Raw genomic sequence first — 20,503 nt, 5'->3', positions numbered from 1 at the left:
CCAACTCAAGGTCCGGGGGCCAAATGTGGCCCGCTGTATGTGGCCCTCTACACTCCAAATTACATCAATAAGACCCTCCAGTTTTACAATAAGTCTGCAAAACTCACTCAAAATCTGAACATTCCCACATTTCTATCTGATTTTTTACTGCAAATTTTTTCACAAAATTGGCCAACAGTGGGGAAATCCAGTTGCTAAGAGAATTTTAGGGAGGGAAAGAGTGCGTGGATACCAGCACAAAACAAACCAAACGATAGATAAAAGGAAGAAATAGCTAATTCTCTCAGCCGCTTGCTTCCTCCACTGTCGAGAATCAGAAGGTGGAAAATGTTGGGAAACAACTTGGGGGAATTTCCATCAGATTGAACCCAGATTTCGATAGCGCAGTAGAGACATTATTCTGAAACTATTCACTGACTGGAGCAGAAACATGCCAATATGATGCGCACCGTTTTGAAAACCCTTTGTGAGATAAACTGACATAATACAACCACCACCGTGTTTTCAACGCTGGAAAAGGGTTAGCATTCTGAAACCAGAACACTTTCAGTTAGTCAAACTGCAGACTGTAGTTCTGCGGCATATTTCTGGTTGCTAATAGTTGACAATAAAACTATCTGGTGTGAGAGACGGCTTCATTTAGGGGTTTGCCAGGGTTCCTCTCTGAGCTCAAGCTTGTTACACAACACGCTCCTGGACTGAAGCTGGTTGATTTAGTCCCAGGAAAAACATGAGTCAACCGAAGTTTGCTCCACTTGTGCTCCATCGGTCTGACTGCAGATTGATGGAAGAAAAACTCTGAACGCTCAACGCTGAACCCATTACCTCCAACAGTTTTTGGGACTCTTCTATAGATTCTTAGAAATTAATTTTGCTCGAGGGAACGATAAAAAAAAAACACTCTGCAAAGATCACACTCTCTTTAGCTCAACATGGCTGAATTCGGTCTGCTTTTAAAAGCCCCCCCTGACTCATTTAGTTCGTTTCATCTTCCCGGGACTTGCGTGAAACGCAGACGTTTAGGCGTTATGCAGAAATACAGAACATTTCACGTTTATAGAAAATTTTTAAAGGGCTAAAAGTATGATCCAATCCCATTATACGCCACCTTTATACGGTCGGTTTCTTAGAATGCATTTTACCAGCTTCACTCTGGGTTTATTCACGGAAAGAGTCGCATCGACGCCAGAAAATGTCAGATTGAACTTCCTGCCAGCAGCAGTTAAGCGTCTTTGCAGACATCAGTCAGAAGAAATGCTCCATTCTGCTGCTTTGGTTTTGTGTGTTGGTTTTTTTTTTTAGCTGAATCCTCTAAAAGACAACACAAATTTAAACGAATAGGAATTTGTAAGTCACAATCTCGTCCAGAAGACATCATGAACCTCACTGAGCTGGAAAGTGAATCAGATTCTTTATGTCCATCAGTTCGTTTTCCAGCAAAACAAGAACTCCTCTGGAGCCAAAGAGTTTCAATCTGGTTCAGGCAGGAGGAATGCTGCCATCTAGTGGATGCAGAGGACATTTTAAAAATTTAATAAATGTTGCATCATTTCTGTTTTTCCCCATAAACAAGAAAAACAAAAAAATGTACACGACCACTTATAACAAAACAGACAGCATTTATTTAAAGAGTGTTGAATAATCGGCTCTCTAACTCTTGGATTTCTTCGTTAGCAGCTTTCCTTTGGGTTTGAGCAAAAGAGACTTTCTGTGCTCCTCCGCTCGTCTGGCCTCCTCCTGCTTCTTGTTCCAGGCCTCTACTCCATGATCCACCTCCGAGTTCAGCATCACGATGCGCCTCTGAGGAGAGACGGTGCAGAACCGATGAGCGCGAAGGTCAAATTAAACGGCAGCAAATAAGAGAGACTTTAACGGCGATGCTCACCGCTAACGTTTCTTTCTCTTGTCTTCTCCTAATCTGGCCTTTCAGAGGAGGTGCTGGACGTCCGTCTGTCAGCAGAATGATCAAGTTGAGCACAAATGGGAAACAGACCAAAGTGAAGCCGGCTTGTCACAGTCAAGTAGGAGATGCAAGAAAAACATGTCTTCTTCAGGAGGAACAGAGAAGCTGGTCAGAGTTAACTGGAAGTTGAACAGAACTAAAACAGGGCAAAACCTTTAGGAGATTGAAAAAAAACAAACAAACCTTAGACTGATACTTAGGCTCACCTTACAACGTCCTGATACAGTCAGAACTACAATGAAATGGTTTATCAAATCGTCTATGTGTTGAAATGGGATTGAGAATATGAGGTAATGTCTGAGCTGAGAAATTTATGTTTACCGATGTTCTCAATCTGTCCTGACTGAGGCAAAGCTCTTTTTTTCTGCATGGAGAAATTGCTCTAAAAAGTCAGACTCCAGATGTACAAAAAGCCATAACTGCAGCAGAAAGCGGTTCTATAAATGTACTGACTCAGGAGAGTGAACACGAAAACAGGTTCACAGATTTTATCTGGAAAACAAATTAAATCAGACCTAATTAAATAAAACTCCAATAAGATACAGATCTGGAAAAAAAAAATTAGGAGACCACTTTAAATGATAAGTTTCTCTGATTTTACTCTTTATAGGTCTATGTTTGAGTAAAATGAACATTGGTCTTTTATTCTATGAACTACTGACATGTCTCTGAAATTACAAACAAAAATTTTGTATTTTATTTGCAGAAAATGAGAAGTTGTCAAAATAATGAAAAACATGCAGTGTTTTCAGACCTCAAATATAGCAAAGAAAACAAGTTTATATCCACTTAGAAACAACAAAATTAATGTTTTGACTCAGGAAGAGTTCGGGAATCAATATTGGTGAAACAACCAGGAGGTTTTCAGTGAGGTTCAGTGCAGTGGGCTCTTCATTTTTTCCAGAGCTGTGTATTGAAGTTTGCAGTTGTAACAGGACCACATCTGAAAATGTTCAGGAGGAATGAACACTTTTCCAAGACTTCCCTTTACTTGCATAGTTGTGGCTGAGTGACTGTTACTTGAAATGTTTAATAACATTAGCTTACAGTAAAATTAATATTGATTAATTTTAAAACATCAAACAGTGATTTATGTATAATGAAATTGCTGACTTTCAATATAGATAAATCACCGCCTGTTCTTTGTTCCAGTTCTTTTTTGATCCCAGAAAAGTGCAATTTTGGGTCAGAGCCCAACATTGCAGATGCGCACAGTAGCAAAGGAAGGGATAGTGAATCATCCATTTGATACACAGTGATGCGCTCAGCTCCGTTTAGCTTTAGCTCAATAAAACAGTGGTCTCTTAATTAAGTACCTTCAAAAGACCAGTCAGGCAGATCTGTCATTGGTCCATATTCAGACCCACTTCTGGCCAGTCCATGTCTGCAAGCACATGCACACAAATAACTAAACACAACTAATCATAGGTACAGGAAATGTCTTAAAAATTATTGCAAAGAAACTAAATTGGTAACGAGCCTGAGTCCACAGGTGTCAACAGACTAACCGGTACCTAATCTAGATGTTTTGTGTACCTAGTGGTGTTTTCAACGAGCTTCAAAGTGAGATTACAAAGCAATTACTTGGCCGAATTGTGTTAAACTTATCGGTGAAAGGAGTGAACTGGGTAAAGAAAGACATTGTTAAATGTTGGTGGAAATCTGAACCTGTATCTTTAAAAATTAGGGACATTTCAATTAAGTTTGGCAAAGGTTGCACAACTTACTCTAGCCTCCATTTTTGTCCAGCTTGTACTCCACATGTGGAGCTGAAATGTCTTCCTGAAAGTCTCAGGGCTTCGAAAAGAACAAGAAGAAACCAGAATCACCAAATTAAAGCCATTTACAAGCTGTTTAAAAAAAACACACACACAAATCAGCAGAAGCTTGCTGTCAAACGGTTAGCATCGACGTTAGCATTAGCAATTAACCAACACTGTTGGCAGATAATAGCAGAAAAAGCAACGACGGATAAGCAAAACTGTTTGCGGTTACAAAACGCTTCTTTCAATGTTGGGCTGACAGTGCATACGAGAGATTTAAAGCTTAACCTCTGTCTCACCTGAACAGCACAAAGTCCTGATGGGCGCCGCCATCTTGTCTGCACTACTCAGTACCGACCAGCAGAGGGTGCTAAAGACTCGCTCAGGTCCTATTTATCAATTTCACGTCATCAAAACGGAGAAAATAAATCGGTTGTATCAATATCTGTATTGTCCTTTTGTTGTTGTTTACATAATTTGTCTTCGGTTCTTACCTAACTTATTTTCTTATTTTCTTAGTTTGAACAAATTTTCAGTCAAATGAAACAATTTCAAGACTTAATATTACCCAAAATAATCTTATTCTTATGTTTTTACTGATTTATTGTTTTTACTCTTTTCATTCTTTCATTAGCTACAGTACTTTGTCTCATTCCAAAATCTTACCCTTTAAATATAATTACATCTTTCACACACCTATGTTGAGACCCACAGGTTTATATACACTCATCGTGGGCATGGATTTCTTTAATAATTTTTGTCCCACAATTTAGCATTTGAACCATTTTATTACACAACAAGGAACTTCAACGATTGTTTATAAAAACTAGAATTGTGTGCAAAAATTAGAATTTGCACACAAATTCAAACGGTGAATTGAGGATGTTCCAGAAGAATAATAATAGTCTGTTTTATCTGTTTCAAAAACAATTCTGTATGGTTTCACTGCTTCTCACTAAGGGAAATTTACATAAAAATAACAAATTAAATTCAAACATACTCAAATACAAATTAATTGAAGCTGGAGGTTGTATATTCATCCCACTGAAAGAATAAAAGGTAACACTTTATTTGAAGGGGGGACATGACACTGTCATAAACACCTGTCATGAACATGAATTAGTCTTCATGAATATTTATGACTGTTGTCATAAAGCATCATTCAGTAAATTGTGACACTTTTAATGAAAAGTTGACATTATTAAAAATGTCGTTGTTATGACAACTTGACATGAATCAAGAAATCATTACTGATATAAATTTGTTATAAAAGTATTACTGATTGCACTTTAAAAATTAGGTAACTTTATGTTATTAAAGGTAAAGTTTAAACAGTAATGATTTCTTGGTTAATGTCAAGTTGTCATAACAAAGACATTTTGAATAATGTCAACTTTGTATTAAAAGTGTCATAATTTACCGAATGACGCTTTATGACAACAGTCATAAATATTCATGAAGGCTAATTCATGCTCATGACAGGTGTTATGTCATGTTAATGAAAGTGTCATGACAGTCTTATTCACCCCCTTTCAAATAAAGTGTTACCGAATAAAATAACAGCTCCAATACGTCATCAAATGACCAAACTCAATGTCGTATTTATGTTGATGAAGGGAACATTCAAACTTTTGTCCACAACCTTCCTTTAATCTACTTTTTTCAAATGTAGATTAAATGTTCTCCTGAGAAGACTGAACTTAAAGACACACCCAAGAAAACATTGTTATTCTGACACCTAAGTGTTTTTTCATAACAGAAAACACAGCAACTGTTTGTTTGTTTGTTTTTTAGCACATGTAGACCTGATTGAACACAGAATGTGGTCACAATCTGACGATCACAGTTAAACCAGATCTGGCATCTGCCCTACTCAGACATGTCAGTTGTCTCATTAACATAACGAAGCACCGTTAACTCTGAACATGGTGTGTGCCACATCTGTGGTTATTTTCTTATCAGTAAATCAGCTTTGAACGTAGCTGCGTTTAACATGCAAATCCACCTATTTTACTACATCTGTTAACATTTTCTTAGATAAACATTGGAGAAATTACTGGGAAAAAAACTGATAACTGTTCCTTACATGTTATTACAGTACATTTGCTGACCTTATGGAGGTCATTGACATTTGCGAGAAAAAAAATAGACACGTGAGGAAAGAACATAATGTGAACATATTGAAACATCAGTCGAGAAGTGAAAGCTCAGTCCGAAATGGGTTTTTAAAATCGACAATAACCCCAAGCATACTAAATTAACTCCAATTTGGCTTGGGATTGTAAGCCTAATACTTTGGAGAGGCCTCAGAAAAACAGCTAGAACTCTGTCCCATAGAAAAGGTCAAGACAAATAGATAAATAGAAATCATTTAGGCAGTCCTGACTGACTGACATGAAAAGCTTAGTCTGCTTTAAATAGGTTGTGCTTCTTTTTAAACCGTGTTTGGAGTTTAAATGCATATGGAAGTTATTAAAATGGCAAGTTTTATTTTTTATTGACATTCTGGAATATGAATGCCTAGTTCAAAACACCCAACATTCCTATTGGTAAGTTTAATTATGAAAGGGTGTGTGGTTAAATTGTGCGTGCATAACTGCCCTTTGAAGATAATTAGAGAACTACTGGCAGGTGGAAGAAGCTGTACTTCATCTGCAAATATTACGTTTCTGAGTGAATTGTACTGGAACAATAACTGACAGAGGTCTGTCGCTCCCGAAGCTCTTCAAAGTGCTGTTTTTGAATGAGCAGCTCCGGGACTAAGCCCTGAAGAATTTCTCTGTTAGCTTTTCAGACAAGTTCCCACTCGCAGCCCGGGGAGGAACGCCTAAGCCGGCAGAGGCTGCCGCTGCCTCCTCGGTGAACCGCAAGCCCGTTCTGGAGGGGGGCTCCGGGGACACAGAGAGCCAACAAGTCTATTCAAACACGCCAGGCCGGACACAGTTTTACTTTATCAGCGCTTGTTGAGTTATGGTGTGTCCGTTAACTGCCACCAAACGGCCGGAATCAGGCCTGACTAATGCCGGGTGGCCCTCACACAGTGGCGGGATGTTTACTCTGAATCGTCCTTGGAGAACTCAGACACGCCGCAAAAATCCACCAGCCCCATCACACCCCGCTGTGTCCCTGCGCGCATTCCTCAGCCTGGTCTTATAAAGTAGTCCCGTTGCCTAAACAACGCCATGTCTCTGGGGAATCACATTCAAATCTTTTTTTTTTCTTCTTTTTTTTTAAATTAATAAGCTAAACAGGAAAAGTTACAGTTTGAGCCTGTGTTTATTTAATTTAGTTGTTTGTTTTTTTTGTTTTGTTTTTTTGTTGTCGTTTTTTACACTTTATAACAGGTTAAAAACTATTTCAATTGAAATATCCATGGTTGCTCTAAATTTTAAGTTAAAACCCACATGACTTGTATAATAAACAACTCAGAATAAATATATTGTGTATTTTATTTATTAGATGAAGAATTGGGACTACTCACAACAATGTAGTGTAAAATGACAGTGTGCCATGTTAAACAACAACTTAAGAAATTAAGTGAAATGTAAATAAGTAACTTCTCAGCAAGAAACTTTACAGGAACATTCAGGGAACACAAACAGTTCAATCCACCAGCCCCAATCTTTATTAAAAAAAGGGTCTATAAAGATTGCAAAGTGTATAACTCTCAGGGAACTTTCAATGAAGGGTTAACAATTAGAGGACGTTTCCTTTATGATATCAACTTTTTCTAACTTTTAGAAAACCTTCATAGGATCCCTTGGAGTTCTCTGAAGCTTATTTTCAATATGGACAAATAATCAGAGAATGTTTTCCAGAGGTCCCTTCAATGTTTACTACAACTCTAATAGTGCAACCTTAGAGGAACACGTTAGGAATATTTTCTAAAAGTTCTTTGGACGTTAGCTTAGTACAATGGCGACTGAATGTTTTCAGAAGGTTATTTGTAACTTTCAACATGTGTCCCTGGAAGAACCTTCAACTAACTTTTTCTCAAAGTTTCCTTGAAAATTAGGTTGAGCATTGACAAGGCAACCATCTCAATGTTTTGCAACTTCCCAAAAGGAACCCTTAGACAACCTTCAGGAAAAACTTCCTAGATGTTCCCTAAAAGAAGATAGTTTGTACAACTTCTCCAAATTTGATCTTCTGAGAACTATTGCTGCTTAGAGGTTCACAGAAGGCCTTCGTTCTATTTGGTGACCTTTTTCAAAAAGTTCCTTAAGGTTCCCAGTAACGTTACAATCAATAAATGCTCAATTTAAGGAAATGTCTGCGTCAGCGGTTGACGTGGACAGAAAAGTTTTTCCCTTCAAGTAGAAATGTTTAGAGAAAACCAACGAATGTCAAAGCAAGGGATCTATTTGTTTAAAACATAAGTTTATTATATTACAGTTAATCGCTGAACCCACAACCAAGACAGCAGAAAATAGTTCCATGAGGTAAACAAAGCCCAAATGTTTTTTATGGTGGTCTGGCTTGGTAGTTATTTTGCACTTTGAAATGAGTCAATAGGCCACATATCCTGAGATGAATCACAATCATAGCATTAACCGTGAAGCAATGAGCTCTCGAAATGACTGCTTGTTTTCCAAATGCAAAGCCAAGATAAAGAAAGATGAACATGCAACTAGTAAACCTATTCTCAGGGTGTTTACAAAGATGAATCAGTTCAAAAGAAAATCATTTTCTATCAAATTAAATGCCAGTTTGAAAAATGCAATGGTTTCTTTTTCTTCCCACCTTAAGCTAATGGTGATTCCTTTATTTTTAGCACAGATTTTCACTTTTCTCTCTATTCCAAACTTTGCCAGAAATTTGTAGCTCAGCTACACCAAACAGAAGTTAGAGACAGTTTATATATAATTTAAAAAATGAACAGCTCATCATATTGACTTTAAAGGCTACGGCATGTATGCTAAACTTCTTTAGACCTTCTTCATCAGGGGCTAGACATGGACCAGTGAAGTTAATTTAAAATGGCACAGACTAGAAGAATTACTTTATTTTATATGCTAAATTAATAACTCAATCAGCTTTACTTGTCCACATTCTCTAGAAAGTTTTGGGAGTGACTGATCAAGCACGAATTTAAAGTTGTGGGTATGTGGAGCCTAATAAGTGCCACTGTGCAAACAAAGATAGAAACAAATTATCTTGGGGCGACCCCTTACTTCTGTAAACTCAACACACAGATGTGTAATAGCTATGGTATTACCTATTACCATATCTTCTACAAATGATAAAGTAGAAGATATCACAACACCACGTGCAAAACAAAAATCATATTTAACTCTTAAGTGACCTGTTTAAAATTGAAAACAAACTTCAGCTCATCATTGTGGTAAAACACGTAAATATTTACTGACATGGAGAATATTATTAAAACAATGAGAGCCATTGGAGCATGTTTTTAACTTCCTGTTCACAATATGAAGTGACTTGGCATATTTTCTCTTCTCTGTGTTTTTATTTCATCCTGGCACTTGTTGGGCTCCGTAAAAAGGTGTTCCGGCGTGCTGGGGGTGGGGGGGAGGCAAAAAGCCGCCGCTGATAAAAGAACAATGCGCGTCAATTTGCACAAAGCAGCATAACGGCATTTTGAGATCATTCCTTCAAAATAAAATCAACTACACTCGGAAAAAGTTGAAACAAAAAAATAGGACCTGAGATATTATCTGTATTTTTGGTGTAATAATAATTTGACACTCTTTTACATGCGAAGTTAAATCGAGTCTAACTCGTTTTCCCGCGCTTTTAAGTGTTTCAAGCTAAGTGCTGTTCAAAGGATGTCTACTTTGAAAAGCTCTAACCGGAAATACCTCTCTGTGTTACGGCTAGCAAAAACTAAGTGAAAAAAAGGAGGGGGAGGTAAGTTATTATTTGAGGGGAAAGAAAGAGACAAAGTTGTTGGACTGTGCGGTGCTCACGGGGAGGGATTTTATTTATCTGGACCGACTCGTTTTAGCTCAGCACCGGTCTGCTGGGAGACTAGGAGTAACGGAGCGCCGGTTCAAATCATTCCCGTTTCTTTGCCCAAACTTCTCTGCTACTAACACCGAGTCCCCGAGCCGGATTCTTTTCTTCTTCTCCCTTTGAATCGGGAATGATAAAAGCAGCCGAGCCGAGCGGATGGACGTACGGACGGAGTCCAGCCAGTGTCCCGTGTGTATCTTTTCTGTTCCCCTCTCTTTAAAGCCAGTATAATCTTACTGTGAGCACATGAGATGAACGGCAGACGTCGGCTGAGTCGACTATCTGAGCACAAACGGGTTTATTTTCTCGTCTACACTGGACCCACATGAAGAGGCGACGGTCCGCATCCTGCTGAACCTCTCCGCTTTGTGTTTTCAAAGAGAAGAGAAAGAAACTGGACACTGAGAAGACTTTGGTGGAGTGGATTTCAGAGAGGTGAAGTCTTGCAGATGTGGAGGGTCGACAAAGGAAGCCCTCCATAGGTCACGACGAAGTGTCCATGTTTGTCTTATTTCCTGGCTGGACTGGCTTGAATTCTTTGTGTTTTATGTCCACGGAGCCTACCTGTGTCTGTGGGTTTTTCCACACGTGGAGTTGAATCATGTTAAACTCTTGAAATGTCTTAAGAATATATATATATATTTTATTTATCTGCTTTGTATTTATTGCGTGTATAGAAGTTGTCCTTGTAATTTCAAGAATATTTCTCTCTCTTTTTTTTTGTTTTTGTTTTTTTTAAAACATCTTTTTAGAGTTTGATTCAAATCATTTCAAGTGTAGCCGTGTTAGAGCATCTTTTGTTCTGCTGTACATCTCCCTCACACTGTATCTGAGTTATTGCTCTGTAGCATAAAGGAAGACACTGTAACTCTGGAGGCTCCCATCATGGACCGGCCTATAAGCAAGCTGCTGGGGAAGCTGAAGCTCACCGACGCGGGCAGTGTGAAGTTCAACAGCTCCAAGAAGAAACACGACTCCACCAGCAACTCCAACAACAGCAACGCCAACATCTCCGGAGCGTCTGCTCCCGGCTCCGCGGCCGCCTCGCCCTCCAGGCCCGCCCAGTTCTCCACCGCCGGCGACGCGGGAGTCCCGGCGACACCGTCGTCCTCCACGCTGGGCGCCGATGGGGAGCAGCCGCTGCATCCCTCCACCTTGGCACAATTGAGGCGGCCCTCCTCCCAGCAGCGAGCCTCCTGCTACCTGACGGACGGAGTGGAGGCCCACCTGGGCCTGACCCCTGACGCTGACCCCGTGGGGGCGCTGGGCTCCAAGGCCTCTCTGAACCAGCGGCGCTACTCGCTGGAGCTCCAGCAGCTAGTCAGGCGGCAGCAGCTCCTGTCCCAGCCGCCGCCCCACTCCATCCCGCCGCCGTACCCTGCTCCGGGATACGGGTCGGCTCCCAGAGGGGGGCTGGCCGAGCAGGGCTACAACTCTGAACCCGAGAGGCACAAGCGCTTCTCCCTGCAAGAGGCCCTGCTGTACAAGCGCCTCAGCACCGGGGGTGAAGTGTGGGACAACCCCAGACCCGCTTCCCTGTCCCATCCGCCCCATCGCCCCTCTGATATACCTGGAGGGGGCAGCGTGGGTTTGTTTTACCCACCCGGTCCCACCCTGAGCCCGTGTTCGTCGTTCAGCCTGCAAGAGTCGGTGCTGGTCAGCCCCAGGTCCAGCTTTGCCTCCAGCACGGCCAGCGGCGGAGGCGGGGGCAGCCCCATAGGGAGCCGCTGCAGCAGCAACAGAACCAGCGGCATCAGCTTGGGCTACGACTCCCGCTACTCTGTTTCCGTCCAGCAGCAGCCCATGCAGGCTGGAGGGTCTGCGGCGGGGTACGGGCCTCCAGGCCGAGCCGGGGTCACCGCCGCAGAGGCCTGGACTCAGTACCTGGAGACAGGGGGCCGCCCGGGGCCGTATGACAGCCGCCACTCCTACCCACCGGCGGTGGGAAGCCCGGCGGCGGCCTGCTACCAGGGAGGCCCCGAGTGGTGGGAGGACAAGCAGGCGGCGAGAGGGAAAGAGGCGGCCCGGTACTCGGACCTGCCCGGAACCCGCTACCAGGAGGAGCTGACCCGGCTTCTCTTGAGGGATGCTGCCCGAGAAGGCGGGGGGCTGCTGGAGGGCCTGAGGCTGAAGGATCAGCCTCTACCCTCACCAGGGACGGCGTCAGCCACCGGGCCGGTCCGACCTCAGGAAGACTCCGGGGCAGCTGGAAGAGAGACGGCGGAGAACCGGCAGGAGTTCTTTGGTGAGAAAATTTTTCAGCTAAAGTTTTGAGGTACTTAGTAGGAAGAGACATGATGATATGTCAGTATTGTTAACTGGAGATGGTCGATATATCGGCACTAACATCGGTATCCGCTGATATTCTTAATTCTTTTAACATATTGGTATCAGGCCGATAAATAAAATGAGCTGATATTACTCTTATTGCTGCTTGTCTCTGGAAGGAGAGACGAGAGAGTTAGTCTTGTGGGATTTGTATGGTCATGTGATAGCGATGCAGCAAAGGATTGTGGGTAGATTATCTGAAGCAGTGGTAAAATCAGTTGTATTTTTCCCCCCCAAGGCATCGAAAAGGTAGAAAAATAAAATGTATGTCAGTTATTGGCGATAAGAGTAATTTTAATATCAGATATCGGCCCAAATGTTTATATCGGTGCATCCATACTGGTAACACACGGTCGGATCTAGAGACGCACCAATCAGCATCTCTGGTCAGAAACAGGAAGATGATGGTTTTTATTTACTAATACTGTAGTTATTGTTTCTCACTTTATTGATGGGTCAGAACTACAAACTACCGCATTTGTTTGTCCTTTTAAGTGCATCAATCATCATCACACACTTAGAAAATCTAGTTTTTCCAACGGATTTCTTTTTTTTTTTTTGTTTGTGTGTTTTGTTTTGTTTTTTTGGTTGTTTTTTTTCCCTGGTGCATTCAAAACTTCTATCATCTTCCTTCAGAAAAAAAAGAAAGTTGGGAAGTCAAGCCTTAAAGAAAAAATTGTCGGTCTGCATCGGCCAGGAAAACTGGAATCGGTGCATCTCTAGTCAAACCGCAGCCCCAGTTTTAGCCGCTGCTGCCAGAATCGTGTGTTGGGTCGTCCAGCGTCTGCCTTCGCCGTGTTATTACCGCCGTCTGGTGTCGGATCACAGGTTTCCCTCTAAATGAAGGGGTTGCATGGAGAGATGGACAGATTAATAGCTGAAGGAGCATATTGGCTCGCTGGAAGCTGCCGCAGAAACCTGCAGAGACTTGCAAGGTCAGAGCGCATCGAGCTCAAGGAAAGAAAAGAAGCGATCGGGCTTCAGAAAGCGACTCCAGGCAAACGCAGATGAAGTCAAAGGTGTGTTTAAAAAAAAATGGGGAGGAGGAAAAAAAAACAAAGTTAAAGTAGCACATAAATGATTTTTCAAGCTTTTGTGTGACTTTAAAGATGAGGCAGGTGTAGCAAATTTCACCGCAGCGTCTGCGTTTCTAATGCGCCGAATCCTCACAGCTTTTATGTGTCAAAACATTCCTGTGTAACACAAATTACATGCTTCCATATAAAGACAGCTCTGGCCATTACTGAGTCACACAAGATTAAGTCTCAGCCCTCCCCTGCGTGTGTGTGTGTGTGTGTGTGTGTGCGTGTGTGTGTGTTTTTCTGTGGCAGGGTGTGTTTCGCCTACCTCGAGTGACTTTAGGCCACAGCAATGCAGCGTTAGAGTGTGTGTGTGTGTGTGTGTGTGTGTGTGTGTGTTTAACGCAGCCTTGGCGTGTGCAGGGGCGGGGTGCTGTAGCCTGTTTGTGTGCTCAGGTATGTGTGCCCAGAGGGGACATACAACACCGCGCTGCGCCGGGCCACTGAAGACAGACGCTCTCTCACACACACACACACACACACACACACCTGCGGGAAAACTCCCCTCCTCAGCTGAAACAGAAAGTGGAAACAGAAAAAAGGCAGAACTAATTTAAGCGTCCAGTTTGATCCGCCCACGTTTCCTCCTCACGGCGCCTTGCAAAATATATTCACACCCCCACTCTGAGTGTTTTAGGTCCACTACGTCACAACCATGTTTTCATTTTTGATTTGGTGATGGATCAACGCAAAGTAGCGTCGCGCAAAAAAACAAACAAAAAAAATTACACATATATATAGTTATTGTCAATAACATCTGAAAAGTGCGGTGTGCATTTTCACTCCGCCCCATTTGAGCTCAAACCATTTTGTTGTAATTACAGCTAAAAGTCTTTACCAGCTAGAATGTTGTTTTTTTTTGACTGTTCTTCTTCTTCGGACTTTGACCAGGGCCCTCTAAAGGTTGACTACTCTGTCTGGCTATATGTTTAGGGTCTCGAGTCTTTTGCAAACTCTGGCTGGTTTTCCTCACATTATCCCCGAAGCATGATGCTGCCACTACCGTGTTTTGACAGTGTTCAGAATGCCAGACCTCCTCCTCACATGAGATTTTACATTTTGGCCAAAAATTTGATTATTTTTTTTTTCTTTTTTGTAATCTGGCCAGAGTTTCTGCTCAAACTTTTGCTGTGTTGAATTAAAATACAAAGGACTTAAAAACTAAGTTTTCAGGGTGCTGTGGTGGCGCAGGGGCAAAGCACAACCCACATATTGAGGCCTTAGTCTTCATGCCAGTGGTTGCAGGTTCAACTCCTGGCCTGGCAACATTTGCCAAATGTTTCATTACCCTCCTTCCTGTCAAACTACTTTCAAATAAAAGGCCACTAGAGCCAACAAAAATAAATTCACCTCCCCACATTTTAGCTTTTTTTTTTTTTAAACAATGTATCATTTTTCATCCCTATACAGTTATTCTTTACTTTTTAAAACCACAGTAAAATACGTTAAGCGTGACAAAAAGGAGCATAAATACCTTCCCCAGCCTCTGCACCTCATGCGGTTGTTTTCCTGCCCACTGCATATTTAAAGTTTCAGCTACCACCTTTTAGGGATTTTTTTTTTGTTTTTTTTGGCTTTGGCACAGACTTGAGTTTTCTCTGAGACATCAAAGAGGCGGTGTGAAGCCCAAAGCAGCAGCAGCAGCAGCAGTGAGGAGGAATTCTTGATTTGTGTGGCACTCCCTCAACCACATGAGAGGCAGGAGGAAAAAGCGCTCAGTGCCACCCGTAAATAGATCACAGGAAGGAGTGACTGTCGGACCACCGGCGGCCTCCGCTTCACGCTTTACACGCTGCCGTAAGACGCAGCGCCGCTTCCGACAGGAGGAAACCGACGTTTTGGTCATTCTGACCGAGAACAGTCGATGATTCTTTTTTTTTTTTTTTTTTGTTTTTGTTGCGTGGGGTAATTGATGAAGGCTTCAGTTTAATCGTTACAGAAACGGCTCTGATGTGTTGGGGACCAATACTTTTAAGCTCCAGTTTTATCCACATTTCAGCCCACAGGTTAAAGAATTCACAGCGGTGAAACAAGCCCTCAGCATCATGGTGCCACTGCCGTCTCGTCATTGTACGCTGTAAAAACACAAAATCTGAAGTATTTTTGGTTTAGTTTCTGGTTTAAATATCTTAGTACACTTGAAATAAGACTAACTTTAAAGTAACTTGGAAAGTGGAGCTTGTCTTAAGTCTAAACTTAACCTAGACTTTTTCATCAGTATTAAGAATTTATTGACTTAAGCTCCTACATCTTGCTGAAAAGTTACTTTTAAGTTAGTTTTGTCTTATTTCAAGTGTGCTCTGACATTTGAACAAGAAACTAGACCAAAAATACTTTGAGTTTTTGAGGTTTTGCCGTGTAGAATGAGAGAACAATCCTCGTCTCGTGTGGGCTTAAACTTTCCTCATTTGAGTCCAGTTTTAAGGGTCAAACTTTAGAAAAGAGGCTTGTTTTGTTGCTTGGTAACATCACTGTACAGGTTAACGTAGATCCTGTAGACACTAAATCTGGTTCTCGAATAATTTTCCCCGTCGTCTAACGGGGGCATCGGCTGCAACCCCCCGCCCCCCACACCTCTTCACTTGTGGGAGAAAACCTGATCTGGATTTGTGAAAAAAAATGAACAAGTTTTAGTCACTTTCTGGCTCCTGGAGCGAATCGAAGAAGCCCTGTCATTATAAACATCCCAAATTGCTCTAAATGTGGGGGTTTGAATACAACTCAAAGGGCCCGTCTTAAGCTCCAAACTCCTGGAAGAAAGAGCGCTCTATTCCGAGAGCGGGATCCGGCGGAGTTTCCCCTTTAATAACAGACACATGAGTGGATGAGCAAACAGCCTGGCATGGGGAGCCGGGCTTCAGCCGCGCGAAAATCCCCTAGGTGGTGCGAACCAGAGGATTTACAAGTGTTGACGGTGTGTGTGTGTGTGTGGAGCTGGATTTCAGGACACATCCTCCTGGAATGCTGTCGTAAACAGGAGCCGCCACTAAACGCCTGTTTGTGTGTGTGTGTGTGTGTGTGTGTGTGTGTGTGTGTGTGTGTGTGTTTTCTCCCCTCAACCCACCGTAGGTACCTGTGTGAAGTGTGGGAAAGGCGTGTACGGGGCGGATAACGCCTGCCAGGCTCTGGATCACCTCTATCACACTCGCTGCTTCACCTGCGTCTCCTGTGGTGAGTCTCGTCTCCTGCAGAGTCGGCGCCGTGCCCTTTGTTAAAAACTCCCCCCCTCTACCTCCCTCTCTCTTTTTAAAAAAAAAAAAAATGAAAAAAATGTGACCCCTCTGCAGGTCGCACCCTGAGAAACAAGGACTTCTACAATGTCAACGGCTCTGTGTACTGTAAAGAGGATTACATGGTGAGAGCCGAGGTCGAGATGTGTTTTGACACCTTCGGAGTCGGGATGAACTCTAATCTCTCTTTTTTTTTTTTTTAATTACAGTTTTCGGGATTCCAGGCAGCTGCTGAGAAGTGTAGCGTGTGTGGTCACCTCATTCTGGAGCAGGTGAGACGTTTCCACGCTCACACCCAGGGACGATTATGTCAGATTTAAAGAAAATCCCATTCAAGCTCCACCAATCTTGCGTTGGGTAACGTTTTTTTTTTTTTTTTTTCCTCCCCCCCCCCACGATGACTTTACACATCCCCACGTTTCCCACAATTCCCTTTGAAGCCGTTCTCCTGGGGACGGAGAAATGCGCTGACGTCTCTCTGTTGCCACTTCTTTGGTTTCCCACGATAAGATTTGGCCTGGAATGTTTGCCTTGGCTTTTTGGTAAATAGACTTAAGGCTGTGCAGTGATTATCTGCAGACTTTTTTTTTTTAAACTTATATGAACCACGTCGTGCTTATTAATAGAAGGCGGCCTGTGAGCCACGGGAACCGAACTTCACATGGGGAGCTTGAGGGGTGAAGTGTGAGGAGAGCTGGAGATGTTTATCTAGAGAGCAACTTTCCTCGATCTGGACATTTTAGCTTACAGTCTGCAAAAAATAAAAATAAAAAAAAGTATTTCTTTACGTTCTCTGTCTCTTATGCGCTGACTTTATCTACACTTCCTTCTTTTATTCCTGCCACAGTTCCTTTTTGCCATCCTATGTTTTTATCCAACTAGTTATCTAGATATCTTGTTAGCTGTGTTTGTCTGTTTTAAAGCTGACCCTCCTTGTATGCATCAGCCATATGTGACCTTTTCCAGAGTTGCAGCTCATTAACCCTGCAAGAATTTGTACATCGTCGTCTTGCGCAGTAGGAAGCCGTTAGCACGTTTTCTTCTTGTGCATCTAGGCTGTGCTTGTGTTCTAATAAAGGTTGCTAAGAGAATGATCAGTGAAATGGATCTAAACACAATACGAAAAGGTAAAAAAAAAAAGGAACAAATAATTGGACAAATATTCTACAGTTTTCCCACTGAGGGATGATAAAAGATAGCTCTGTTCTACGGTTTTGCGTAAAATCTAAAAAATTTTTTTAACGTGTGTGTCCAGATCCTGCAGGCCGTTGGGAACTCCTACCACCCCGGCTGTTTCCGCTGCGTGGTGTGCTCCAAGGCTCTGGACGGGGTTCCCTTCACTGTGGACCAGCACAGCAACATCTACTGCGTGGCGGACTACAACAAGTGAGGATCCACGGATTACTGAGTTACTTTCTCCTTTTGGATTTGGAAAAATTGAGAGCGCGAAACCTTCTAAGTCGTGCTATACGTTGACCGTTGAGTTTTTTTTTTTTTTTTGCATTTCCATAATGTATATTTTTCTAGTTTTTTCACATGAGAGATGCATATTGAGTTTAATGTTTGGCAGACGTTTCCACAGCAAATAAACTTTCTCCGGTCACATCTGCAGGACTTTTGCTCCAAAGTGCGCTGCCTGTTTGCAACCCATCTTACCGACTGAAGTGAGTAGCCTCTTATCTGTTTTAATGAGTAATCCTTTATCTGACGTAAACTGGATATCGTCATAAAGGGCATCGTTTTTGCAGCTTTTGTTTTCTCCGTTGTGTTTAGGATTGTAGCCCGCAGTAGTTATGGTCATTTTTATGTGTCAAGCTGAGAAGTATGTGGAGGAAGGGGAAAAAAAAAAGCATGAAATAAATGAACTGAGAACAAAGCAGATGTGCTTGGTGTTCGCTCAGTGAAGACTTGGGCATTTAAGAAAGCAGCTGTAAGTAAACTTCCCACTTGGAATATGAATTATAAGGGGAATATTTGGCATGAAATTCTGAGTTACAAGGTAGCAGCTTAGTCACACAACAAACCGGCACAGTGCCCAGGCATTTAAAAGCTCTCTCTGACGAGCCTACAAGTCGCCCCAGTGGTGAATTACCAATTGTTGCATCACATGGGATCCAAACAAAATCATCCTTTTTCTCAAGTCAATATTTTGTCTTAATATTCCACTCATACAATGGATGGAAGAAAAAAAAATACATACGAAACTATTGACCTGTTACTTATTTTGACTCAGGGAAGCGAGCAGCTATTAATTTATGTAATAAAAGTGAATTGTGAAAGAGAACATCATTTTACCTGAAAAACTTTATGCTCACAAACGACACCCGTCCATTTCTTTTGGAAAGTTTTTTTGTTTTTAACAGGAGAACAAAACCTTTCCATTGAATTTCCTTCTCTATTGATGATTCAAAGCCAATCTTTCCTGTTTCTACATTTTTGAAATACTAACGGAACAGAATCAATTGAATCTATAGAACATGAAACTCTTAAGTTCATGCAGGTTATCTGTGTTCAGGCTACATGAAATGCATGAAGGATTTCCCTGAAGCGAGTGCAGGCGTTCCAGACGTTATTTTAGCTCTTTGTTTTGTTTCCCAGGGCAGCGAGGAGATCCTCAGGGTCGTGTCTATGAACAAGGACTACCACTTTGAGTGCTACCACTGCGAGGTGAGTTATATCCGCCAACAAAGGTTTCCTGCTGACGGTCTCCTTTCCAGGAATTCTGTTATGTAATTGTCAAACGGCTGAGCTGCCTTCCCCTGTGTGCATTCCTGTCCTTATCCGAGTATTTCTTTTTTTCTTCCCGTCTCCCAGGAGTGTGGCAAGCAGCTCTCCGATAAGCCCGGCTCGCAGTGCTTCCCTCTGGACTCTCATCTCCTCTGCCACTCCTGTCACATGAGCAGAGTGTGTGGCACACACAGCGTTCCCCCACACAACACACACTGATCACGCCGTGCAGCTGTGGATTTTCCTTTTCTTAAAGAATCGATTGACGCGTTCTCGGTCATTCTTGTGCATCTTCTTTTAAAACGAAACTGCTGACGTCGATACATTTCATTTAGCCACATTTCATGTCCTCTGATTGGTCCGTCACATGTGCTGCCTGCTGTACATCTTGTACTATTACTGTACTATAGATTAAAAAAAAGGGAACAAACTACTGCTTTTTAACCCCAGTGTTGCTACTGTTTGCTGTAGAAGAACAAAAAGGGATTTTACTGAATTATGTCGTGTACATACATTATGACTAGCAAACTTTTGCACTTAAATTTTGACTTTACTGTAAGTTGTTACATGAATCTGTGCAAGCTGAAGAGAAACCATGTTGTCATTTCTGTATGTTAAGTATTTTTCCATTTGTGCTCAGATTGTGCTCTTACAGATATTGGTCACAATTTTAATAAAAGCAAATGTTAAATTTACAGGGAATATCCCTCTGATCTGCAGCAATCCCTATGCATGTAAATGTGGCACCTTTCAGAGAGGTGTTAAGAAAAAGACAATAAATTAGGTTCCTAGGAATTTATGACATTTCTCAGCTGCTAGGTTTGAGAGCCGGTATTTATCGTGCCAGGAGGATGAAGAAAGAGGGAAAAAAATCCTCTTAATCCAACCATTAAAAGTTGCCTTGGAGGCTTGCCGGGGAAGAAAATTTTTTTCTGATCCTCCAACCACAAACAAATTAGCGGAGTTTAGTAAACTGCTTTGATCAGACGACACCAAGATTACATCTTTCAACAAAAACTAGCTGGGTTTGTACAAAAATCCCAAGCTGGATGACAATGGGAAAGAAAATAACTGGTAAGTATGGGGGAGGATCTGTGATGCTGTGGGCCTGCTCTGAAAAGTCCTTGAGAGCATTGTTGGGTTGATCAGAAAGTCTAGGATCTTAAATGCATAACTAAAAAGAGGATGGAGGAAGACTCAAGGTTATGTTGGAATGTAAAGTAAAATCTTCAAAGATAACCGAGTGAGAATATGCTATCGGAAGGAATAAATAATCCAGCATTTAAAATGGCCGACACGTTCGCAATGATGCAACTAAAACATCAGATGGTGTGGTAAACCAATTTATTCATTTCTTAAATTCTTGGTACATTCAGCACTTGGAGGAAAAAAAACAAAAAACAAACTGGAACTAAAAATTTTTTAAAATATTAAAAC

The 20,503-nt window shown here is 41.9% G+C and overlaps 2 protein-coding genes across 2 annotated transcripts; one reads left to right on the top strand and one right to left on the bottom strand.

The window, feature by feature from the left end:
* Positions 1-1,602: 1,602 nt before the first annotated feature.
* Positions 1,603-4,107, bottom strand: mrpl52 (mitochondrial ribosomal protein L52). The gene is made up of 5 exons (XM_015027981.1): positions 4,026-4,107; positions 3,691-3,760; positions 3,280-3,347; positions 1,886-1,950; positions 1,603-1,800 (listed from the first exon to the last, which is right to left on the bottom strand). Exons 1-5 carry the CDS (start codon positions 4,057-4,059, stop codon positions 1,651-1,653), a joined length of 387 nt encoding a protein of 128 aa, XP_014883467.1. The 5' UTR covers positions 4,060-4,107; the 3' UTR covers positions 1,603-1,650.
* A 5,465-nt stretch (positions 4,108-9,572) lies between these two features.
* On the top strand, positions 9,573-19,756 carry ajuba (ajuba LIM protein). The gene is made up of 8 exons (XM_015027974.1): positions 9,573-11,947; positions 16,179-16,280; positions 16,397-16,464; positions 16,549-16,611; positions 17,595-17,725; positions 17,952-18,003; positions 18,938-19,006; positions 19,154-19,756. Exons 1-8 carry the CDS (start codon positions 10,588-10,590, stop codon positions 19,283-19,285), a joined length of 1,977 nt encoding a protein of 658 aa, XP_014883460.1. The 5' UTR covers positions 9,573-10,587; the 3' UTR covers positions 19,286-19,756.
* Positions 19,757-20,503: the final 747 nt, after the last annotated feature.

Source organism: Poecilia latipinna, unplaced genomic scaffold, assembly GCF_001443285.1.
Source record: "Poecilia latipinna isolate Pla-1442-1.1 unplaced genomic scaffold, P_latipinna-1.0 Scaffold111, whole genome shotgun sequence".
NCBI classification, from domain to species: Eukaryota; Metazoa; Chordata; class Actinopteri; order Cyprinodontiformes; family Poeciliidae; genus Poecilia; species Poecilia latipinna.
This window is presented reverse-complemented; position numbering and strand designations above follow the sequence as displayed.